The following is a 19,002-nucleotide window of genomic DNA, read 5'->3' as shown; positions in this document are numbered from 1 at the left end:
AGTGCTCTTCCTAGCTAGAAGTTCTTGAGATGGGAACAGAGAATACAAGAGGAGGGAAAACCTGGCTTTATAGTCTCCCATCAAATCATCACGGTCTTTGTCACCACACAGTATAGTTCAGGGTAGGCCACTAATCACCCACTTCAGGAAGTTTCAATTCCCCTCATCCCACAAGCGAATCTGCACATTTCCCTATTTAAAGAAGTGGTAACAGACATTTGAGGGTTACTAGATCACCTTCTAGGAAAAGATAATAAGCAAGATTAAGCACATAGTCTGTTATTCTAGTGCTTTTAACATGTTCCTTATAGTTAAGTATCAGAAGAAAAATCCTGCATTCTGTTTTGACCACAAAAATATTTTGCTTTTCCTTTACTACTTTTTTCCTCCCTTATACTTGCAGCAAAACTGATCTCACTTTCCAAAAATCTAGGAGGATATAACAAATTGACCACACAGTTTTCTCCACGCTCCAAGTGGCAATTAAGTCTATTACCCAGTACTCTGTAAGCAAAGTTCCTATTAATGCTATAATTCATTCACTATGAAAATCACCACACGAAAAATCACACTGCTGTCACTTGCTTGATGACAAGGTGCTGATGTATCCCAAACAGCACATAGTCTTTGGACAAAAAGCAGGCATGTAGCACATTCATACATGGACACAAACAGAGGTACAAGGGTGTTATGACACAGCCAAACTGCCAGAATATTCCCAGCTAGCATCCAGGTCCATTCCCACTTCGATGTGCAGCAGATGATGCAGACTGTCCTCAGATCATAGATTTCACAGAAGACACCTTTACTTTTATCCCAGCCCTTGCGCTTATAACCCGAATGAGAGAATAAGGCTTTAAATCTGCATTTCATCTGCTGAACAACAGTGTACAGAGGCCTCCCACGGTGGCTCGGCATAAAGACAAAGTTGGAACCCATGGTCAAGACACTGTATTTGCTGCTATCTACTAATGAGCCACTGAGCATAAGTTTAGGAGGCTGCTACAAGTTTTTTATCTAGTATAATAAATTAGACTTTTTCTTCTATTCACTAACCACGGATCACCAAACAGCTGTTTTCAGTATTTGGAAAAGCATAGGAAACCATGTTAACAGGAACTACTGACAGCAACTCCTTCTCAAGTCAAACCACTGTCTAAGGAGTCCAACAGTGCTTGGGTAGCATTTTGGAAAACGGATGGCATAATGGAGCATTCCACTTTGCCGGAGATCAGCCACATTTTCCAGGATGGTGTGTTTCTTGCAAGGAATAAAGTAAGAGCTGCAAAAGTGCAATAACTTGGTTTATCTGTTTAAAAGATTATTTTGCACATAAACCAAAGACACCTGGCAAAAAACATGTTAAAATTCACTTTGCTGGAGTAATTTCTACTTTGATGTGAAAAGAGAGACCTGCTGTTAGGATAGCATTTCCTAACATCCAAATTGTGATATTTAAAATGGGTGTGTTAAGAATGAGAGATGGAATATTCTTTAATAAGATCATCTCAAAGATATCTGATACTTACTGAAATTTTTCAAAATATTTTGATCTTCCAGGCTATTTTTATGAACCATAAGAACAAATATTCTCTGCAGAGAGCGCTTAACTCCACACAGGGAGGGGACAAACACCCCCAAAAAGCAGGACAGTATCACAGAAACCATGTCAAGCTTCCCACTGCTAGAATTTTTACTTCCACAAAGAAAAAGGATTTGTGTATCCTCATCTGTGCAGCTCCACTTATTGCCCACAGTGGTACCGCTTTGCAGAGAACTCAGTTCACTGAAAGCCAGCACAAACAGGCATTTGTGACAAAACCCTAACTGTCACTTGCAAGCTGCTATATTTTCTGTCTACAGCCAGGCACTGTGAATAGCAAACAGCATGGATGAGAGAGGAAATTAATTCATTTACACTGGGGAACTACCAGTACAAGTACTGAAAAGTCACATCTCCAATGTTATACTGATACAACTCACTTATATGACTTCATATTGTAGGGGTCCTGCGGCAGAGTTTGAGGGGGCAGAAGCAAAGGTTTGAAAATAGAATTTCTCTCACAGGAAAGAGAGCGAGAAAAGCATATATGAATGACTAATTTAAGATTATTTTCCTCTTCAGAAGCAACACTAAGTTCTCGTAGCCCTGGCTTTTTTGTTGCTGTTGCATGCAGAATATGGAGTTGGTAAAGTAATACTTTACTGACAGTATTTGGCCTGTTGTGCTGCTTTTCTGGGTAAATTCTGCTGTTTCCCTACTTACAGGGTCAAATATTCTTCCATGATTTAGACTATAAACTTGGAACAGATGTTCTTTATGGATTGCTCCTATGAAGCCACTAGCAGAATAATCACTAGCAGGACACACAAATATAGCTATAGAACAGATTAAATTAAAAAAAAAAAAAAGAAAGAAAATAAAAGGAAAAAAACCCAACATTTAACTCATAAGGAAGCTTGAGAAGTCAAATCTACATCGTAATGCTAAGTCACACACCCATATATTTACCTTTGATGGCTGATAAATTTAACGTGTGGACCTGATCCAAATACAACCTGCTGTCAACAGCTCTTACATTGACCTGTAATGACTTTGCATGTTGAACAGATTTTTAAGTAGTGATCATTTATGCGCAGCAATGTTCTGCCACTACCTGTAACTCAGTAATTACTGTTCTCTCAGTAAGCAATGCCAAAACATAGCATCATCAAATTCCCTTGTACCTGAGACAGACAGCACTAATTTTACCTGCAATAGAAGCAGCAGTAAAATCAAACCAGCCAGAGCCTTTAGTCATTCAGGTGTGGTTCTTTTTAAACCAGAATGCCTTCAGGTTTTTAGGAAAGCTGCTTCATTTCTTCAGCCTGCTTAGCAATGAAGTAGAGTGCTAATCACACTACCTTTAAACCAAGAAAAGTACTTTAAAAAGAATAATTTGATATACTTCTGTGCAGGTATACTATCACATGGTATAACATGTCAGACATGTCTAGAGGCAAAACTACAGCCAGAAGGTCAGAGTATAGAAAATATTTCAACAAGAAAAAAGAGGAGTGAAATGCTGTTATCCAAATGGGAATTTTTACAGGGAAAAAGAATTAATAAATAAAATAAAACACAAACACCAGGACTACCAGTCTTGCTTTTCCACAGGCTTCCACAGGAAGTAGAAAGTCATTGGGATCTTGTACTTCTCAAAGGAAAGATGGCATCTCGTACTGTCCAACCTCTTTGCTTATGTGTAGATTCATACTGATGCAGGAGGAACAGACTGACCTTATCACGGCATTACTTCATCACTCCAGCTCTTCTCACAGGGTCCGCTCAGAAGACCCGATTTAAGCTTATGTAAAGTTAGGAGACAGACGCTGAAGTGAAAATGAACAGAAACAAGGAAAACAACCACAGGAGACTAAAACAACAAAGCAGAGACCTGAGTGCCTGCAAAGTCTCCTCTGAAAGTCCCTAGAGCTCTAGGAACCTCCCCTGTCTTAAGGACATCACAGCACTGGTTCTCACCTTTCTTTGCCACCTGTAGGGCTCAGGCAAATAACTGGAGCTTGGATCCTTAGTTTTCATAATCATCCACTAAATACAACAGTTACCTATCTTTTTCCCAGAAATGATTTATTGAATAATAGATATTGTTCCCCACTGGTCTTTCAGACCTGGTGAGTGCTTCCAAACCCCAAACTATTTTCACATAACCTCTCAAGAGCATTCCCCAACTCCTGCTCTCCAACACTGCCACCTCGCCCACCATAGACACAGGGTCAGCAACACAAAAGAAGCAGGAATGAGACAGGTTTCATCAGCTGTGATTCAGCTCAAGTTCACCAGCCTCAAGCACTAACTGCACCGTAAATTTCTATTTGTTTTCTACTTTTGTATTCTTCAATAAATAACTTCAAAGTAGCAGTAGCAAGAGTAGCATCAACACAGATACGCATTTTTTCCCCAGATTTAAAGGTTAAATTAAAAAAAAAAAATTAGAACACAGTACAACACAGCAAGTCACCTTTTCACTTTGGCTATGTAATTGATCTAAGTACATAGTTGATTTATCCAAATTGCAAAGAAGGAAGACAATACAGACAAATGTATGTATACCCAGACACCCTGTTGGCACATCTTCCTGTGTCTTCAGTGTAAATTATATTCCTCAAATACCAATGGAAGTTGCATGAATGTAGGAATGGCAAGATCCTTATAGCAATGTTTCTGAAGTCTCAATTCAGAAACACACTTAACTTTCAGGCCAGATGAAAGCCTTGCGCCTGCACACATTCACCAATTTAAAAATAAAACAGTAGGCTTAAAGTGCAATCCTTCACTTGAATGGGAACTGGCACATCTGAAATAACTTGCCACATTATTGCTGTTGCAATGTCTGTGCAATTCTATTTTCAGTTCCTTTTCTATACAAAAAAGTGTCAGTGGTCTTTAAAAATACTCACCAATACAAACAGAACAGTTTTGTTCCCATTATCTCAGTGATATCCCAGTAAATGCACAAAACAGAAAGAAACAAGCATCACTAAGGCGAAAAAAGTGTCAACTTCACAAGTTATTTTAAACCAAAAGAAAGCTGGGCTTTTTTTGCCCCATGTAGAAACTGTCAGTACTGTGTTAAATTTAGGCACATTATCCTTGGAATTAAGTGAGTTTATCGAAGACTAAACCTTTCAGACATCTCACTGGTGTTATATAAGATTTATTAGGCTCTTACACATCAAAAGTCTGGAACATCCTGTATTTAAATGCTCAGTCATCCCCATAGTAACTTAAAGCAAGGGCACTGTAAAAATTAGTATATTAGGACACGCTTTAAAAATTTATGCAAGAACTTTGCTAGAGGAAGAGGTCCTGACATCAATGCCTGAGCTAATCCACCTAAATTTATTTTATTGTCTATGTGGAAAAAAGGCAATTCTAGGTTGCAATTCATCTAATCCTAAAACACGAGTCTAAAACATGTACTTCTGCTATAAGAGTAATCTAGACGAGTAAGTTTACATACAGAAACGTACACTGCAGACTTACAAAGATGAACAGTAGCCATACTACATGCATTAACTTTAACAGAAGTAAAAAGACATCTCTGGACCATGAAACTGAGTTTCCATTTAGTTGCAAGAGATGAATTTTTTTTAAATGACCCACAGTTCCTGGCGCTCCACTTTTCTGGTTTACCACTTAAAGACAGCTTAAAATGCTATGATATTCCAGCAGCTGGTATTCTGCAATAAACTAGGCCCACTTCAAGTGCCTGAAATAGAGCTGGAGGGGATGGTGGGGAAAACTGCCAATCAGGAGGCACTCTGAAAAAAAAAACTACTAGTATATCTACTGGCAGATATGCGTAGAAGAGTTTTAGGGTAACAATGCTCCTACGCAATGGGTGTAGTCAAATGCACCCAGTTTCCTGTTTCCGCAAGACGGTGCTGCAAACCTCAGTTCCTCCTGTTCTCTTCCTCGTCTAAGCAGTTTTGCATCTCCAAAACATCCAGTAACAGCACTTCCAGAAGAAGGGAAGGAAAACTCTTGTTTTCAGTTGAGCTTAACAACATCACATCAGGGTACATTGACATGGAGAGCTGAAGACTGATGTTCTTTTGCCCATGCTCCAACCTTGCAAAATATGGGGCACAGATCTCAGGGAGCCACCATACCTTTTCCAACACTGCAGAGCCAAAGAATTTGCTCAAAGAGGTACAGAAAACATTCCCAGCTACCTTTCAACATGGAACTTCCTCACAGGCAGAAGAGACTACAGAAAATTTTTTGGGAAGCCATCAGTAAGGGCCATGGCAAATCTGCAGTAAATCTGCTCAGCTCTGGATCCCCAAGAAAGAAGGAGTTTTCCACCTTCCTTTAGCACCACTGCCTAGAGGTTCCCATCTCTCCTAGGCCAGGTCATACAGAATTAAATCAACTGCAAAACACTTTATTCTAGAACTGATTTTCAGTCAGCTCAACCTGTGCAGATGCACAACTGAGAGTTTTTTCGCCAAGAGAAGAAAAAGGAACATGGCACAAGGGAGGGAATATACGTAGAACCACTTTTTTAGTAGTAAGCTCTAGTCAGAGCCATTTATTTGGCTGGGAAATTGGATTTTCAGTTTGTTTAGGGCAATTGTCTTTGCAAAAATAACAGTAACTCTCTTTATTTCTGTAAATAATGAAAACTTTCTATTCTGCACTTGCTTGCAGAGTCCTTCATTTTCACCATGGCCCTTGATTCTGCTGGTAAGCACATTTTCTAGATAGCTTTTTCTTCATTTTTTAGCCTGTTTATAAAGAGCTGTGTATGGTGGTTTTGTTTTGGTTACAGTTTGCTTGTTTGCTTGTTTTTCAATTCAAACACAATTATCTTAGTTACTACAACAGTAACTGTAAAGAATTAACAAGTCTCCATAACTGCCAACTTCAGATACTCACTTTCACAATCCTGAGATTTCACAGCCATGAAATATTGTTCTTTCCTATTGTTCTACAGTTTAAAAGTAAAATTATTGCTCTGTGCTGTTTAATATAAGATCTGTTTATCTAACCTTCATTCATGTGGGCTGCAGACCTATTTTTAATCCCTTCAGAACTCTGGCAGGAAGAGAAGCCACCATTAAAACATGTACAGCGACAATATCCTGTTGTGGCTGGTTTTTCCTTCCTTATTTCTGCTTAGAGTTTGCAGCACACTCACTTTATGTTCATTTATTTTGGATCTTGAACTATGCAAGAAGACAAGAACACAGCCTCAGCTGTTTAGTCATGCCTGTGTTACAAGCACCTTACATCTACAGCAAATATCTCTGGAAGCGGAACTTCGGAGCATGTCTAACTTTAGATGCTCAACTTCAGACACTATTGAAAACAAGTAACTTGGGGATGGCAAGTGCTCAAGATTTCATGCAAGTCAAACATTTCAACCGCCACTAAATTGAAATATCTGGAAATCATTAGTACCTTCACAAAAAGTCATGCCCTGAATGAATTCCAAGGGTTATCCCCTCAAAAAAAACTAAAAAATCCTTGTATTCAAACTTAGCAACCAAATCAAAACAAAAACTAACAGGAAAACACACAGCATGAGCAAGTGTCGGTGCATAAGCATAATGAAATGTAAAGTAAACAATAAAAAAAGATGAGGTACTTGGATTCTGCTATAAATTAATTTCATTTGCACTATAGTATATTTGAGGAAAAAAATATTTAATTTCCTTCTTTCATTAAAAGCATGCTGCCTTCTTTATATATCCCCCGCTAGAGTTCCATGCTTCTATTTGCATACAGTACATCAGAACTTTGGGTTACAACACTGATATTTTCCAAAGATAACTGCCATATCAGGAGGAAAAAAAAACCCACCCACGTTTGTATTACTTAGCCACAGTATTACATTTTTCCCCAGGCGTATTCTTGCCATGCTTATGAGTCAGCAATAGCAGAAACTTGACTTGCTTTCCTTTACAAAGGACAGCAATCATAATGCAACAGGAATAAGTCTCATTTTTTCCCCTTTAGCAGTGCAGAAAAAGAAAAAAAAAAAAAAAGAAAAGAATGCAGTTACATTTTAGAATTATTAAAGTGATGCTCCTACTATGCAGTGTCAGGCAATTTATTGTCCAAGAAACAAAGTACAGCAATAAAATTCCAGAAACTCCAAGTAAGCCTTTCTCAAAATACCCTACGAACTTGAACATAACCAGGGAAAATAAATTCAACAGTCCTTTAAGTTGCATAAATAATTATAACTTCCCTTTCAAACATGCCCTTTACACCTAAATCCCCCAAAAAAAGAAAAAACATGCTTTAAAAGAACTAGGACATTGCATGATCTACACAGCTGGCTTTCAAAATTTATTTCTATCTCTCTTCCTGTCGCAAGGTTTTATACCACTAACATCTGGCTATCTCAGAAGCACTTTGAAAAAGCATTTCAGGTTTGATTTTTAGCATACTTAATGTATCTCAAAATGCAGACGGACTTTTTCCCACCATTACTGTAGCACTGAAAACAGCATTTGGAGGCATATGACTTTTCCTGACACTGGAATGCACCTGAGCAAAGCGCAGCATGTATTTTATACAGGACGAGAGAGAGGAGGCTTGGAAAGGGACGACCAGGGTCCCCACTGACTGCTCAAAGCCTCTCCAGGGCACAAGCCAGTAGTTCCACCTGCTAGCAAATAAAGGAGACCACCGTCTCACAGGCAGAAATAGCAAAGGCAATTGCAAAGACCTGATTCTCGACACAGGGAACAGAGGAGCATTTGCTGTTTAGGGTCTTCCCAATTGGTCTGGTACATTGCCCTCATTAGTGACTATGTTCAAACACTGAAGTGTCAGAGAAAAAAGAAAAAGAGGAGGCAGATAGGGAATCAATTTTCTCTCAGTAATTCTTTAATCCCTGATTCAAGTCTATCCAGGCCAAAACAACAGGAAGCCTGACTGAGATAGTTAGGCAATTGAGGTAATGGTGCACCTAAAATTGTATGACTGATAAACAGTTAGATAAACAGACTCCTGATCAGCATGTCAGAACCCTATCAAAGGATGAAGGCAGACTACACCAGACACCTGCTGATGTGGTCTCTTCTAAGAGAATATGCAGATCACCAAACCCTCAAATACAGCATTAAAGATATGCAACATGAACTGAACAGAGATGTGGACAAAAAGAAAAACAAACAACAAAAAAGCCAACAGTTAAAAATCAGAAGAGACAGTAAGTAGATAATCAAGAGAAAAATAAATTGCAAAGCATATAAAGGGCCAGTTCCTTTCTCTATAAACTAATAGAATGACAGCTGCAGCTTGGGTTCTCTTTAAGTAAGATGCTGAAAAAGTGACCACTCTTGAGCAGTGGCTGATCTTCCCTACAGAGATCTGCTGCTTCCTGCTCTATCACCATGTGAAGAAACTCAAGCGATAAACCCAGTGTTGAGCCAAGCCCTGGGAGAGGATGACGACTCTGGCAGACCCATTCACCCATAATGGGAGCAGCCATGCTCGGGAGTGCCAGCAGCAACTCGGGATCCCAAAAACATCAGCCACACCAGAGGGAGAGCTGCCAAAAACCAGTGCCTGCAGAGGGGATAGGGCCTGAAAGGAGCTGGCAAAAGAATGTGTATTTCCAAAAGCTTTTGCTTTTAAGCTATTAAGTATCTTACTCTGGATACTCATGTTTTTCATGTAAACATCCAAGTCCTCGCTGGCTCTGGCCAAGTTCTTGGCCTTAGCAGCCTTCTGTTGAAATGGGTGTCACAGTCCACTTCTGGACTGCATGAAAAAGACTTTCACTTTAATCACTGTTAAATCTACAGCTTTCCAATGTTATCACATTTTCCTCTTCACATGGAGAAACACTGTGAGACAGAAGGGAAGAAGTCCTAGCCCCATCTCATTTATGCTGCTCGCATATATTTTCACCATGATCTCTCTTTAACAGTCACATTTCGAAAGCAAATAACCCAATTCCTTCACTTTGCTTTTGCATGTTTAAGAAGTCTACCTTGTAAGTTTTTCTCTTTTATCTTGTTCATATTTTCATTTCAGTTTCATGGCAAACAACAGCTACAGTCATCTTTCAATTGACTACAACAACTACAATGAGACAGAAACATAATTATGTCGCCCATTTCCCTCTGTCCTGGACCATCCTTTGTTCTAATTGTCACTTTATTTGCTGGTTAGCATCAGCAAAACATCTCTAAAAGTTTCTTTTTCCAAACTGTTGAGCCCATTTCCCTCTATGCAATGTCACATTTGCAATTGCACACTAGCGCCCTAGCAGAGAAGTAGCAAAAAAGGTAACACAAAATTAAAGTTCTCAAAAATACGAACGTTTCCTCTCTCTCAAGTCTATCACATTTCACAATGTACCACAGCAATATGCCTACCCTTTCAACATACTTGTATAAAATAGGAACTGAATGCAGTGTTATTGTTGCTGTGGCAACTAGACCACAATTTTTTGCCTCAAGAGAGTTAGCATGAGCACAAACATACACACAATGCCATAAACAGCTGTGGGTGCTATCAGTGCCTACCAACTCACTGTGGATGTGTAATGCTGCCACCAAAAACTGGATTTAACTCAAGGATTAAGCCCTTTAATTTCCAGTCACTGTCTCCAAACCGTTTGTATAAACATCTTTTTCCTCACCTTCAATACAGCATAGTTGACAAAACATCTTGAGAAACCCTGCCATATAAGAAGTATAAATATAAGACAAGATAAACTTTTCTTGTAAGTGAACAAAGTGATTTTAAAAATCTCTCAAATAGGTACATAATTGATCTATCAGCTGGAATTTGCTGGTGTAAATACTTGCTGCAAACCTTAGGAGTCAGTGATTTGAACCTGCCCTCTGTGTGTGCACACACGAGATAAATAAAGTCAATACAGTCCTACTCTTTAACACTCCCTTACACTGATAAGAGAAAAAAAACTACTTTCACCACTTTATAATGTCATTTAAGCTATGTGTGAGAGTTAATAATTAAATCTTTCCTACTCAGTAGTCCTTTACAAAAAAAAAAAAAGTTTAAAATAAAGCACAAGCATGAAAAAAAGCATAGAAGTTACTTGAGAAATGTTGGGAGCACGGGATCCTCAAATGTCTTGATTTTTGCCTTGTCATTTTGCATTCCCCATTCCTGCCCTATCTGCACACCAGTGCCAAACTGCACTTGAACAAGAAACCACAGATGAAGAAATTGCTCAAGTCCAATCAGAGCTTTTGTCAGAAGACCAGGGCCCATAAAAGAAGCAAATGCTCAGCCTGTACATGACAACATGACAACCAGCAGCTGACATTTCTCTCTTGGCCTGAAAATGTTATTTCATTTTTTAATATTCTGCATGCAATTCAGAAGACTGATCTAAAGGAGTATTTTCACTTCCGGAAGTCCCCAGCCTGACTCACCCACTGAACTGGAAGAATGCAGAATATAATCTGATACTGATCAATAATTTTTAAAATTGCTATTCCATATGATTGACAGATTTTTGTCTGGGATTTACCAGGCAGATACACACAGTCAGGTGTATCTGCCCTTTTCATAAGTCATCTAGGTAAGTAGCTCACATGCTTTCAGACAGCATCCCACCCACTATGCTGCTGAGTTTATTCACATGAGGTCACCACAAAATTTCCATTATCCAGCCACAAAATCACCCAGGAATACCAGAAAAATGTTGAGAGTGCTCACATCCCACCTGGATAAAACATCCAGAGAAAGAGAAACCAAGGCTGAAGAATTGTTCTAATCTTCAGTGCTTGTTTTGTCTAGGACCAAATAGCATAGTAACAGTACTCCTATAGGCAAACAGACTAACTTTTCTTCTAGTTTTCAGAGTAATGACTACAATTTCCTGTTTAAAAAAGAAAAGAAAAAAAAAATCCAAGAATCCAAGTTGGTAAAGCTGTCTAGTCATTCTTTGGAATTTTGACTTAAATTATTTTTCATTGGGTATTTTTCAAAAACTTACAGAGGAAATTACTGAGAACAAACTCTTTGAGAATATTTTAGTCTTTTGATTCAAAAATAAGTTTAGAAATTTTGTTTTCTCATATTGAGATTTCTGGGGGGTTTTTGTTCTTTTTGTTTTGAGGGGGTGTTTGTTTTGTTTTTTTGTTTTGGTTGGGGTTTGTTTTGTTGTGTTTTGGGTTTTTTTTCTAGCCTGAAATGTTCATATCATGAGGGGAGCCCAAAACTATTTCCCACCCAGCTCCACTAAGGATGCAATATAGTGTAAGTAGCCAAAAAAAAAAAAAAAAAAGTTTATGTCAGTAACTATTGCTTGTGCTTTTGTTTTTGACTTGGTGCTCACCTAGGATTCTGTAAAAGCTGTTTAAAATGCCTTACGCCAGGGAAAAAAACTCTGGTGAAAATGAACTTTTCCAATAAAGACTGTAAGAAGGGACACCGGTCAAATCACACTGTGCCCTGGTGAGGGATCACCCAAAAGGTTTCCCCTTGGTCATTTTTCTACAGGTGCCGTTCTCCTTGTTGGTAGCGGGTAGACAGATTGACCCAGCTGAGCCCCGTGCAGAACAGACTGGATTCCACACTGTTGGAAGTGACCAAACAAGCCTGACCAGTGCTGTGCTCTGAAGAAATCACCAACTGAACATCAGAAATGTCTGCCATGCCTATCTTAGCTAGCGATGTGCTGCAGCAGAAGCAGGTCTGAAGAGCAAAACAGCTGAGAATGAGGAACCTACTACGTTCATGTGACTTGTTGTCTGGAGGGTCTCGCTTCAGAGGAGCTGAACTCTGGTGCTGTGCGTCCTTCTGCAGGCCCCTGAGGTGCATCCTTCAGCTTCGCATCCTCAGAGAGCAACCCTGCACAGATGCTCTGGGGCCAGTTCAACATAGCAAGTGTGCTAAGTGGGGACAGTCAGGAGATTTGATCCCAAAGTGCACTCCTGATCCAAACTACGTGTCAACATAAATGCTCCCACTATTAGCAAAAGACAATAGAAATTTGCACATCAGACTGTACTTCTAAGAGCAAGCCTGGGTTTCTGGAAGCTGTCCTTAAGTACCTTCACTAGACTACCCGAGCATCCAGGAGATGGGCTTTGGTGCCCTCAAGGTTGCCTGTAGCTCCTACGTCACGTACAGAGGGATTTTTTTCACTCCAAAGAGTGAGTCCCTTGACATCAGATTTTTTTACTTGATTTTGGACAAGTACAGACGGCCAGATCTACCTCTGTGCTGATGCCAAGCCCAGCGCTGTGGCCTCCCCTGCCCAGGGATTACGAGCACCACTTGCAGTTTGGCAAGTCTACCTCGAGCACTGCCCATTCTCAGGAACTGTAACAGGAGACAAGGAGCAGCCAGGGCACTAAATACCATGTCAGGCTGGCCAACGCGCAGTAAATCCTGAGCATCAGGGGCTCCCCTGAAAATACAGAGCCATCTTTGTGCTTTGTGTCTAGGCCCCCTAGGCTGGAGCCCAAGAGTTTTTGTCACTACTTAATATTGTCTCAAAATAGCTTCAGAGAACCACTAACTCAGTGCTGGTATGCTTAATGTGCAGGGAAGGTTTCAGGAAACTTTATGCAGCACTTGAACATTTATTTTTCCAGATCTCGTTTAACACCAATGAGAAGGAAAGTGCTTAAACGGGGGAAAAATGCAAGTCGCTGATTCCAGTTGCACTTTCGTCTTTTGCCAAATGAAAAACTTAATAGGACAGACTTTGTTTTCAAGGTATGAATGGATGTGGAAATATTTACACCCATAGTATCAAGATATCAGTCATGAGGTTGGACTAGATGATCTTTTGAGGTCCCTTCCAATCCCAAACATACTGTGATACTGTGATACTGTGATGAGGTTCAAGAATGCAGCACTAAACTGGATGAGAACATGTTGAAAAAGGCAGCACATTTCCAAGGCAGAGGAAAACATGTATTATTGCAAACGTTTGTAACAGCTGACCTGAACAGCAAGAAATGCTTTGGAGATGACCTTAGTCTTTGGAAAATACTACATGACTGTCTCAGGAACATGCAGAATCCCGGGTCCTGCACAAACAGGCGCAACAAATTAGAGAGTGGATTTGCCCTAAAGGCACAAAAAAGCCATGCAGCTCATGAGCGCTAGGAATTGTCCTGCTTGTAGGTACCTGTTAAACTCGGGACCCAAAACAGTGTTAGCAAGACTATGCCTCTGTTCTTTAGATCAAGTGCTATGTCCCTTATGGCATTAGTAATAGTAAAATAGTAATAGTAAAAAGCCAATGATTTCTTTTAAGGACAATAGTTTTACAAAATCTGGGTACTCAAAAGTCAGAAAATATCAAAATTAAAGTTGATTTTGGCAATCTAAGTAATATCTCTAAGTGTGTTTTAAGATGTTGATTTCAAATTTCATTTTTGCTTGCTGTTTCTCAAATAACTACAAGTTACATAGCTTTACTTTTTGCAGTTGAGAGTGTCAGGCAGGGAGGCATTAAATCTGACAAGTACTGCTGGAATTCAAAATGAAAACATACAATTTTCAATTGCAAAATGACTGCATTAGGAAATTAAAACGTGCATAGTTCGTACCAAACATGGACAGTTGTTGCTGTTGCCTCAGAGCAACTCTTTCCAGGTAAAAATCAGATTATTAACCCCACTTATGTCTTTACTGAATTTCCATCTTCATTTCCCTCTCTCCAATACTCAACAAATTACATTTCTTCCTCCACATTACATCTTCTAATGCCTCTACTGACAACTGTTACAGGAACCTCAAAGTTCCCAGACTAAGTCTGTTGAGTTCCTAGAATGCTCATTTTTTATTTTGCTTTTCACTGTCCAAAAAGTGGATTAAAGAGTCATGCAGAGAGGCTTGGAACTAACAAATCTGCTGACTACCTAAACCCGAAAGCGTAGAAGCAAAACTGAAGCTGGACCGCAAAAAAGCTGAAAAATGTTAAATTTAACCAAACCATCCCAATTTTGGGATGAGAATTCATGTTGATTTTTGTAAAAGTGAAATATATGTATATATATATATTTTTCTCTGCTTTCTCCTTTTTAAACCAGTTCACCAGTACGCTTTGGGCAGAGAGCTATTCAAGCTCAAGGAACAGTAGGAAGACATTTCTAATACTTCAACTATCCCAAGACTCAGAGGCATGTTCCACAGTCCCCCTACAGAGTCAGCATTTTATTTAAACTGCTGCCAAAACATAAATATGCAGACTAGCTCCAAGGAAAGGATTAAAATGAAAAATAAGGCATACAACTGGTGGCCAAAACATCCAAAATTAAGTTCAAATGCACATTTTTTTTCCCCTTTGGAGAAACACGGCTGGCCTCGTCAATGAAAATGCTGAGGTTAAAATCCCTCTGATATAAACACAAAAGGATGCTTTTACATTTTTTTGAGAGGATCTCCTTGAACACAGAGTGTATTTCCCTGAAAGCCAACACACTGTCTGACATAGGTCAGGGTGAGGACTGTTAAATGTAAGGTTTGTTGTACAGAAGTTGAAGTTTTGCATTTGGGCTGCTACTTCTGCCTAGAGTTTAGGAAGGCAGGATAAAACTATATGTAGATAAAAAATGCCATTAAAATTACTTTTAATATACCTTTATTTAGCATATTTATTTCTTCACTGTATTTATACACACGCGAACTGTTTTTAGAGAAATTACACTATTAAAAATTTAGCATTTAACTTCCCATACCTCATTGAGTTATGGTAGAGGACGATGTCCCAAAATGGTGACTTAGGGCATATATGACAAAAAAAGTATATCCTTTGCCAAAAGTTACTGTATAAGCGTACTAGAGAGATGATGTTCCAGAATCAGTGATTTGAGGCATACATAATAAAGAAAAAAAAAAAAACAAAAACACACACCAAAACTCTTTTCCAAATGTTGTTGGAGGTGTGTCATTGACCTAGCCAGATATTTTTAGAACATAAGTCAGCTAAACTTCAAAGTCTGCTTTCCTGGGATATGAGGATGAATTGAACACAGGCAGTCTTTTCATCCTCTTTCAAGCTCATTAATCTTGTTACTGAATATAGCACTGCTTAAAAAATATTTCAATGCGAAATTCAAAGATAAATCATCCATTAAAGAGACATGCAAATACTCAGAGACATCAGCATTATTTTAGCATCTAAAGTAGAAAACATTGCAACGTTCTCACTCAGTACACTATCTACTAAATAAAATGTGAACAGTGTGCCAGGTAAACAGCGCAGCTAGCAATTGCACCCTCTAATTCTGCACTGGTTTTAAAACTAGGTTGTAGCTTTTCAAAATGAAGAAAACAATCTATGTGAAAAATGAAATTTTCATATTCATCCATACTTCCCATAGTGAGTGATACAATAGCTGCTTATTAGATGACAAAACATTTGCCACCTGCCATTGCTACAGCTTTTTTGCCACTGCTATGAAAGATTATTATAACGATTATTCCTTCAATTTTTCAGACCTCCAGCCCAACTTGTTTTCTGGTCTCTCTCATAGACTGAAGTCATAGCGCAGACCTCATGGAAAACCATCTCTATTAAAAAAGGGACAAGTCCTCTGCACTTAGTGTAGACCAGACACTCACAGCACTCCACCTGTGCACCTTTGTCTCTTGCTCTCTGGGCATTTCTCGGCATTTTTGAAGGCTTAGGGCCAGCCATGGGGAACTGCCAGCCACACGGACCGGAGGGACATTTATTAATACATTGTCATCATTCAACAGGCCAAGCATGATGATGCTGACATACAGTGACAACCCAGAGATTACCTCTCCTGTTGCAGCCTAGCCACCGAGTGGAAGGCACAGAGAGCCTGTTAACATTGCAATAAGGGATTTGTTCAGGAGCCAGTCCCTGTTAGATGTCAGATTAGTATCTAGAAAAATACTCTTTTCATAAGCAGAGCTCTGTTCTGCACAGAGGACCAAGTGAACTTTTATTTTCCCACTCAGCAAAAGTCTTCTCATTCTAATGAAGGTGGTAACCAACCCACCTGGCAAAAGAGCTCCTGCTTAGCAAAAGTGTTGAAAGTGTATTAGCACAGGGGGTCAGAGTCGAAACTCATGTGATTTGAGACAATGGTGGTGGCACAACGTTTGCATGTAGTCTGGTTATTTCCTACTTCAGGGCAGCAGAAATCTCTGGTGCTCATCATGGTCTGGCATATTGCCGTGCAGCAAGAGGAGTGAGGGAGAATTTTTTAAATGGTTGATAGAATAATCTCACAGGGATAATTAAGCAGTATCCTGGGGGAGGAGGGCAATTTTCAGCTGAGGAAAGCTGCATTTCAGCACAACTATGCTGCAATTCTGTGAGGAACCCCAACAAGGGGGCTCTGTGCTGCTGGAGCCAGCAGGGTCATTTGCAGGGACAGCACCTATGCCTGCACACCTGCTCACACAGCCACATCACCTCCCCTGCTTACTGGTGTGAGCTCAAGATGCAAACCACCAGGCACACAGGTCCCCACCATCAGCACCCATGAGACCAGGACCCTGGGACAAACACAGCACATAACCAGGCTCAGCGAAGCATCCTCAGGCCTGGAAGAGCATGGGGAAAATTTGTATTTGTATCACCTTGGCTGAACAGAAGGACAAGTTTTAGAAAGAAAAAGTGCAGTCTGTCACGTATTCATTGCTTGGTGACCCAATCAGCCTAACACCGTACGTGTACCATGCTGTCACAAACAAGCTGGAACATTAAACATTTGCTATTCCTGTTTCCTTTGGTGTTCCCGTATTCATCAATCGTAGCACAGAATACCTCAAAAAAGAAGCTATTGCTATTCATGCACCTTCTCCTAAATTATAGTATTAGCTTATATTAGGCCTTTATTGTTTGACTGTTTTAGTGTTGAGCAATAGGTCTCTCTTTTTTTGCATCAAAAACTGTTTTCTGTTAAAAAAGGGAAAATTGGCATGGTTAGATGTAGGAGTTTAAGATTTAAAATAGTATATTTCTTACTAAACTTCAAAAACAAACAGTAGTAAAAAATGACACATAGCACCAGCCACTCTGCAAACAGAAGAGAGCAAATAAATCTCAATGTTCTGTTGATTTTTACCAGCACATCTCTGCCGCCCTGTTTTCTTAAAGCACAGCTTAGCCTCCTAGTTGAGTTTGGTGGAGGCTTTTTTTGGTCATCAAAAAGTTCCAGATCTAACTTCCTTGTTGCTGAAAGAATGCAGGAAGGCAGCAGGTGCACGCAGGCTTGAGAGACAATAAAAGGTGGAGGTGGGGAAGTGACATTTTCTGCCTGCTGGGAATCAGTTTAACTAGAAGCCTATAAAAAACCAGACAATACTGCTGCTAAAGGTATGGTATGCTGTTAAGCATTTTACACAAATTTGTTCGCCGGTAAGACCACTTTCTTACATGCATGCCTGTGCATTTCACGTACCTCCATACATGCGCTTTGCCAGTTCCATCAAGCACCTGTACTAGGCTGAAAGAAACTACTTCTGTGCCAGAAAAGACTTCTGTGACAGATCTGTAGCCACAAAAGCAGTTCCTCCTGATGCAATGATTTTTCTAGACAACACATTGCATCCACGTTCCTGCACTGTGCATGTTCCCAAGCCGATAAGCAGAGGTGGGCGAGCACTTGAACTACTGAAGCATTTCAAACTTTGCCGCAGTTGGCTCGACACCGTGACTTACAGCATCCAGCAGCAGCAGCGACTTTTCGCAAGAGCACGGAAAGCGCCGGGTATTGCCGGGAAAAATAAAGGGCTTTCGCTGTACATCAACCCGCCGGCTCGCCACAGCTGCAAGGCTCAACCCGACCCCGCCGAGCGCTTTCCCCGCGCCGAAACCCGTTTCTACCCCAAAGTTTTCCGCGGGGGACGATGCCTCCGCGATGCACCTCCCGGGTCCGTTGGCAAATGCGAGGCGTGACAGCGACGGGCTGTTCGGGTCACTGACAGAGAAGCCCACTCGCTCACAGGAGACCCGCCGCCTCAGCACACATGCAACATCCCCCCCGTCCCGGCGGGCAGCCTCACCTGGTCCAGCGGGATGCCCAGCAGACCGCTCAGCGGGTGTAGCAAGGTGGAGCCGGTGGTGCGGTGCGGGGCGCCGGGCGGCTCGGCCATGCTGCATCCCCCCCCGGCCTCCGACCACCCGCAGCCCGCGCACACCTGCGCGCACCCCTCGCGCACCGCACCGCACCGCACCGCACCGCTCCGCTCCGCGCACGCCGGCCGCCGCCCCGCCGTGCCGGCCGCCGGGCCGCAGGGGGCGCTCGGCGGGGCGGGGCCGCCGCCAACGGCCGGGGGCGGAGCGGGCGCTGGCCGGGCCCTGCGGGCAGGAATGGGGGGAGCTGCTGCTTCTCGCCAGCGCCGGCGCCTGACCTGCCGCCTCTCGTCGTCTCCGAGGGAAAGCGGGGCGCAGGCCGTTCAGCCTGCTCGTGGCGGTGGTCCGTTATAACGGCCGGCTGCGAATTTGAAGGGCAGTTGCTTCGTCCTCATGGAGCTTTCACACCCTGTGCCCCCGC

The 19,002-nt window shown here is 41.1% G+C and overlaps 1 protein-coding gene across 4 annotated transcripts in view; it reads right to left on the bottom strand.

Annotated features, from left to right (window-relative positions):
• MBOAT1 (membrane bound O-acyltransferase domain containing 1) overlaps positions 1-18,755 on the bottom strand; it is a 57,542-nt gene extending 38,787 nt beyond the window's left edge. The window contains exon 1 of one of the 4 annotated variants that reach the window (XM_065052305.1): positions 18,512-18,755. In XM_065052305.1, the coding sequence (XP_064908377.1) occupies positions 18,512-18,608 (97 nt within the window). In that variant the 5' untranslated portion in view covers positions 18,609-18,755. Of the gene's footprint in view, positions 1-17,907; positions 18,481-18,511 lie in introns of those variants that run through there. The other 3 variants (XM_065052306.1, XM_065052307.1, XM_065052308.1) reach the window with 3 other exon arrangements.
• Between the last annotated feature and the right edge of the window lie 247 nt (positions 18,756-19,002).

The sequence above is a fragment of the Columba livia genome, chromosome 2, assembly GCF_036013475.1.
Source record: "Columba livia isolate bColLiv1 breed racing homer chromosome 2, bColLiv1.pat.W.v2, whole genome shotgun sequence".
Taxonomy (NCBI): domain Eukaryota; kingdom Metazoa; phylum Chordata; class Aves; order Columbiformes; family Columbidae; genus Columba; species Columba livia.
The sequence above is the reverse complement of the archived record's forward strand: the minus strand, read 5'-3'. Positions and strand labels throughout refer to the sequence as shown.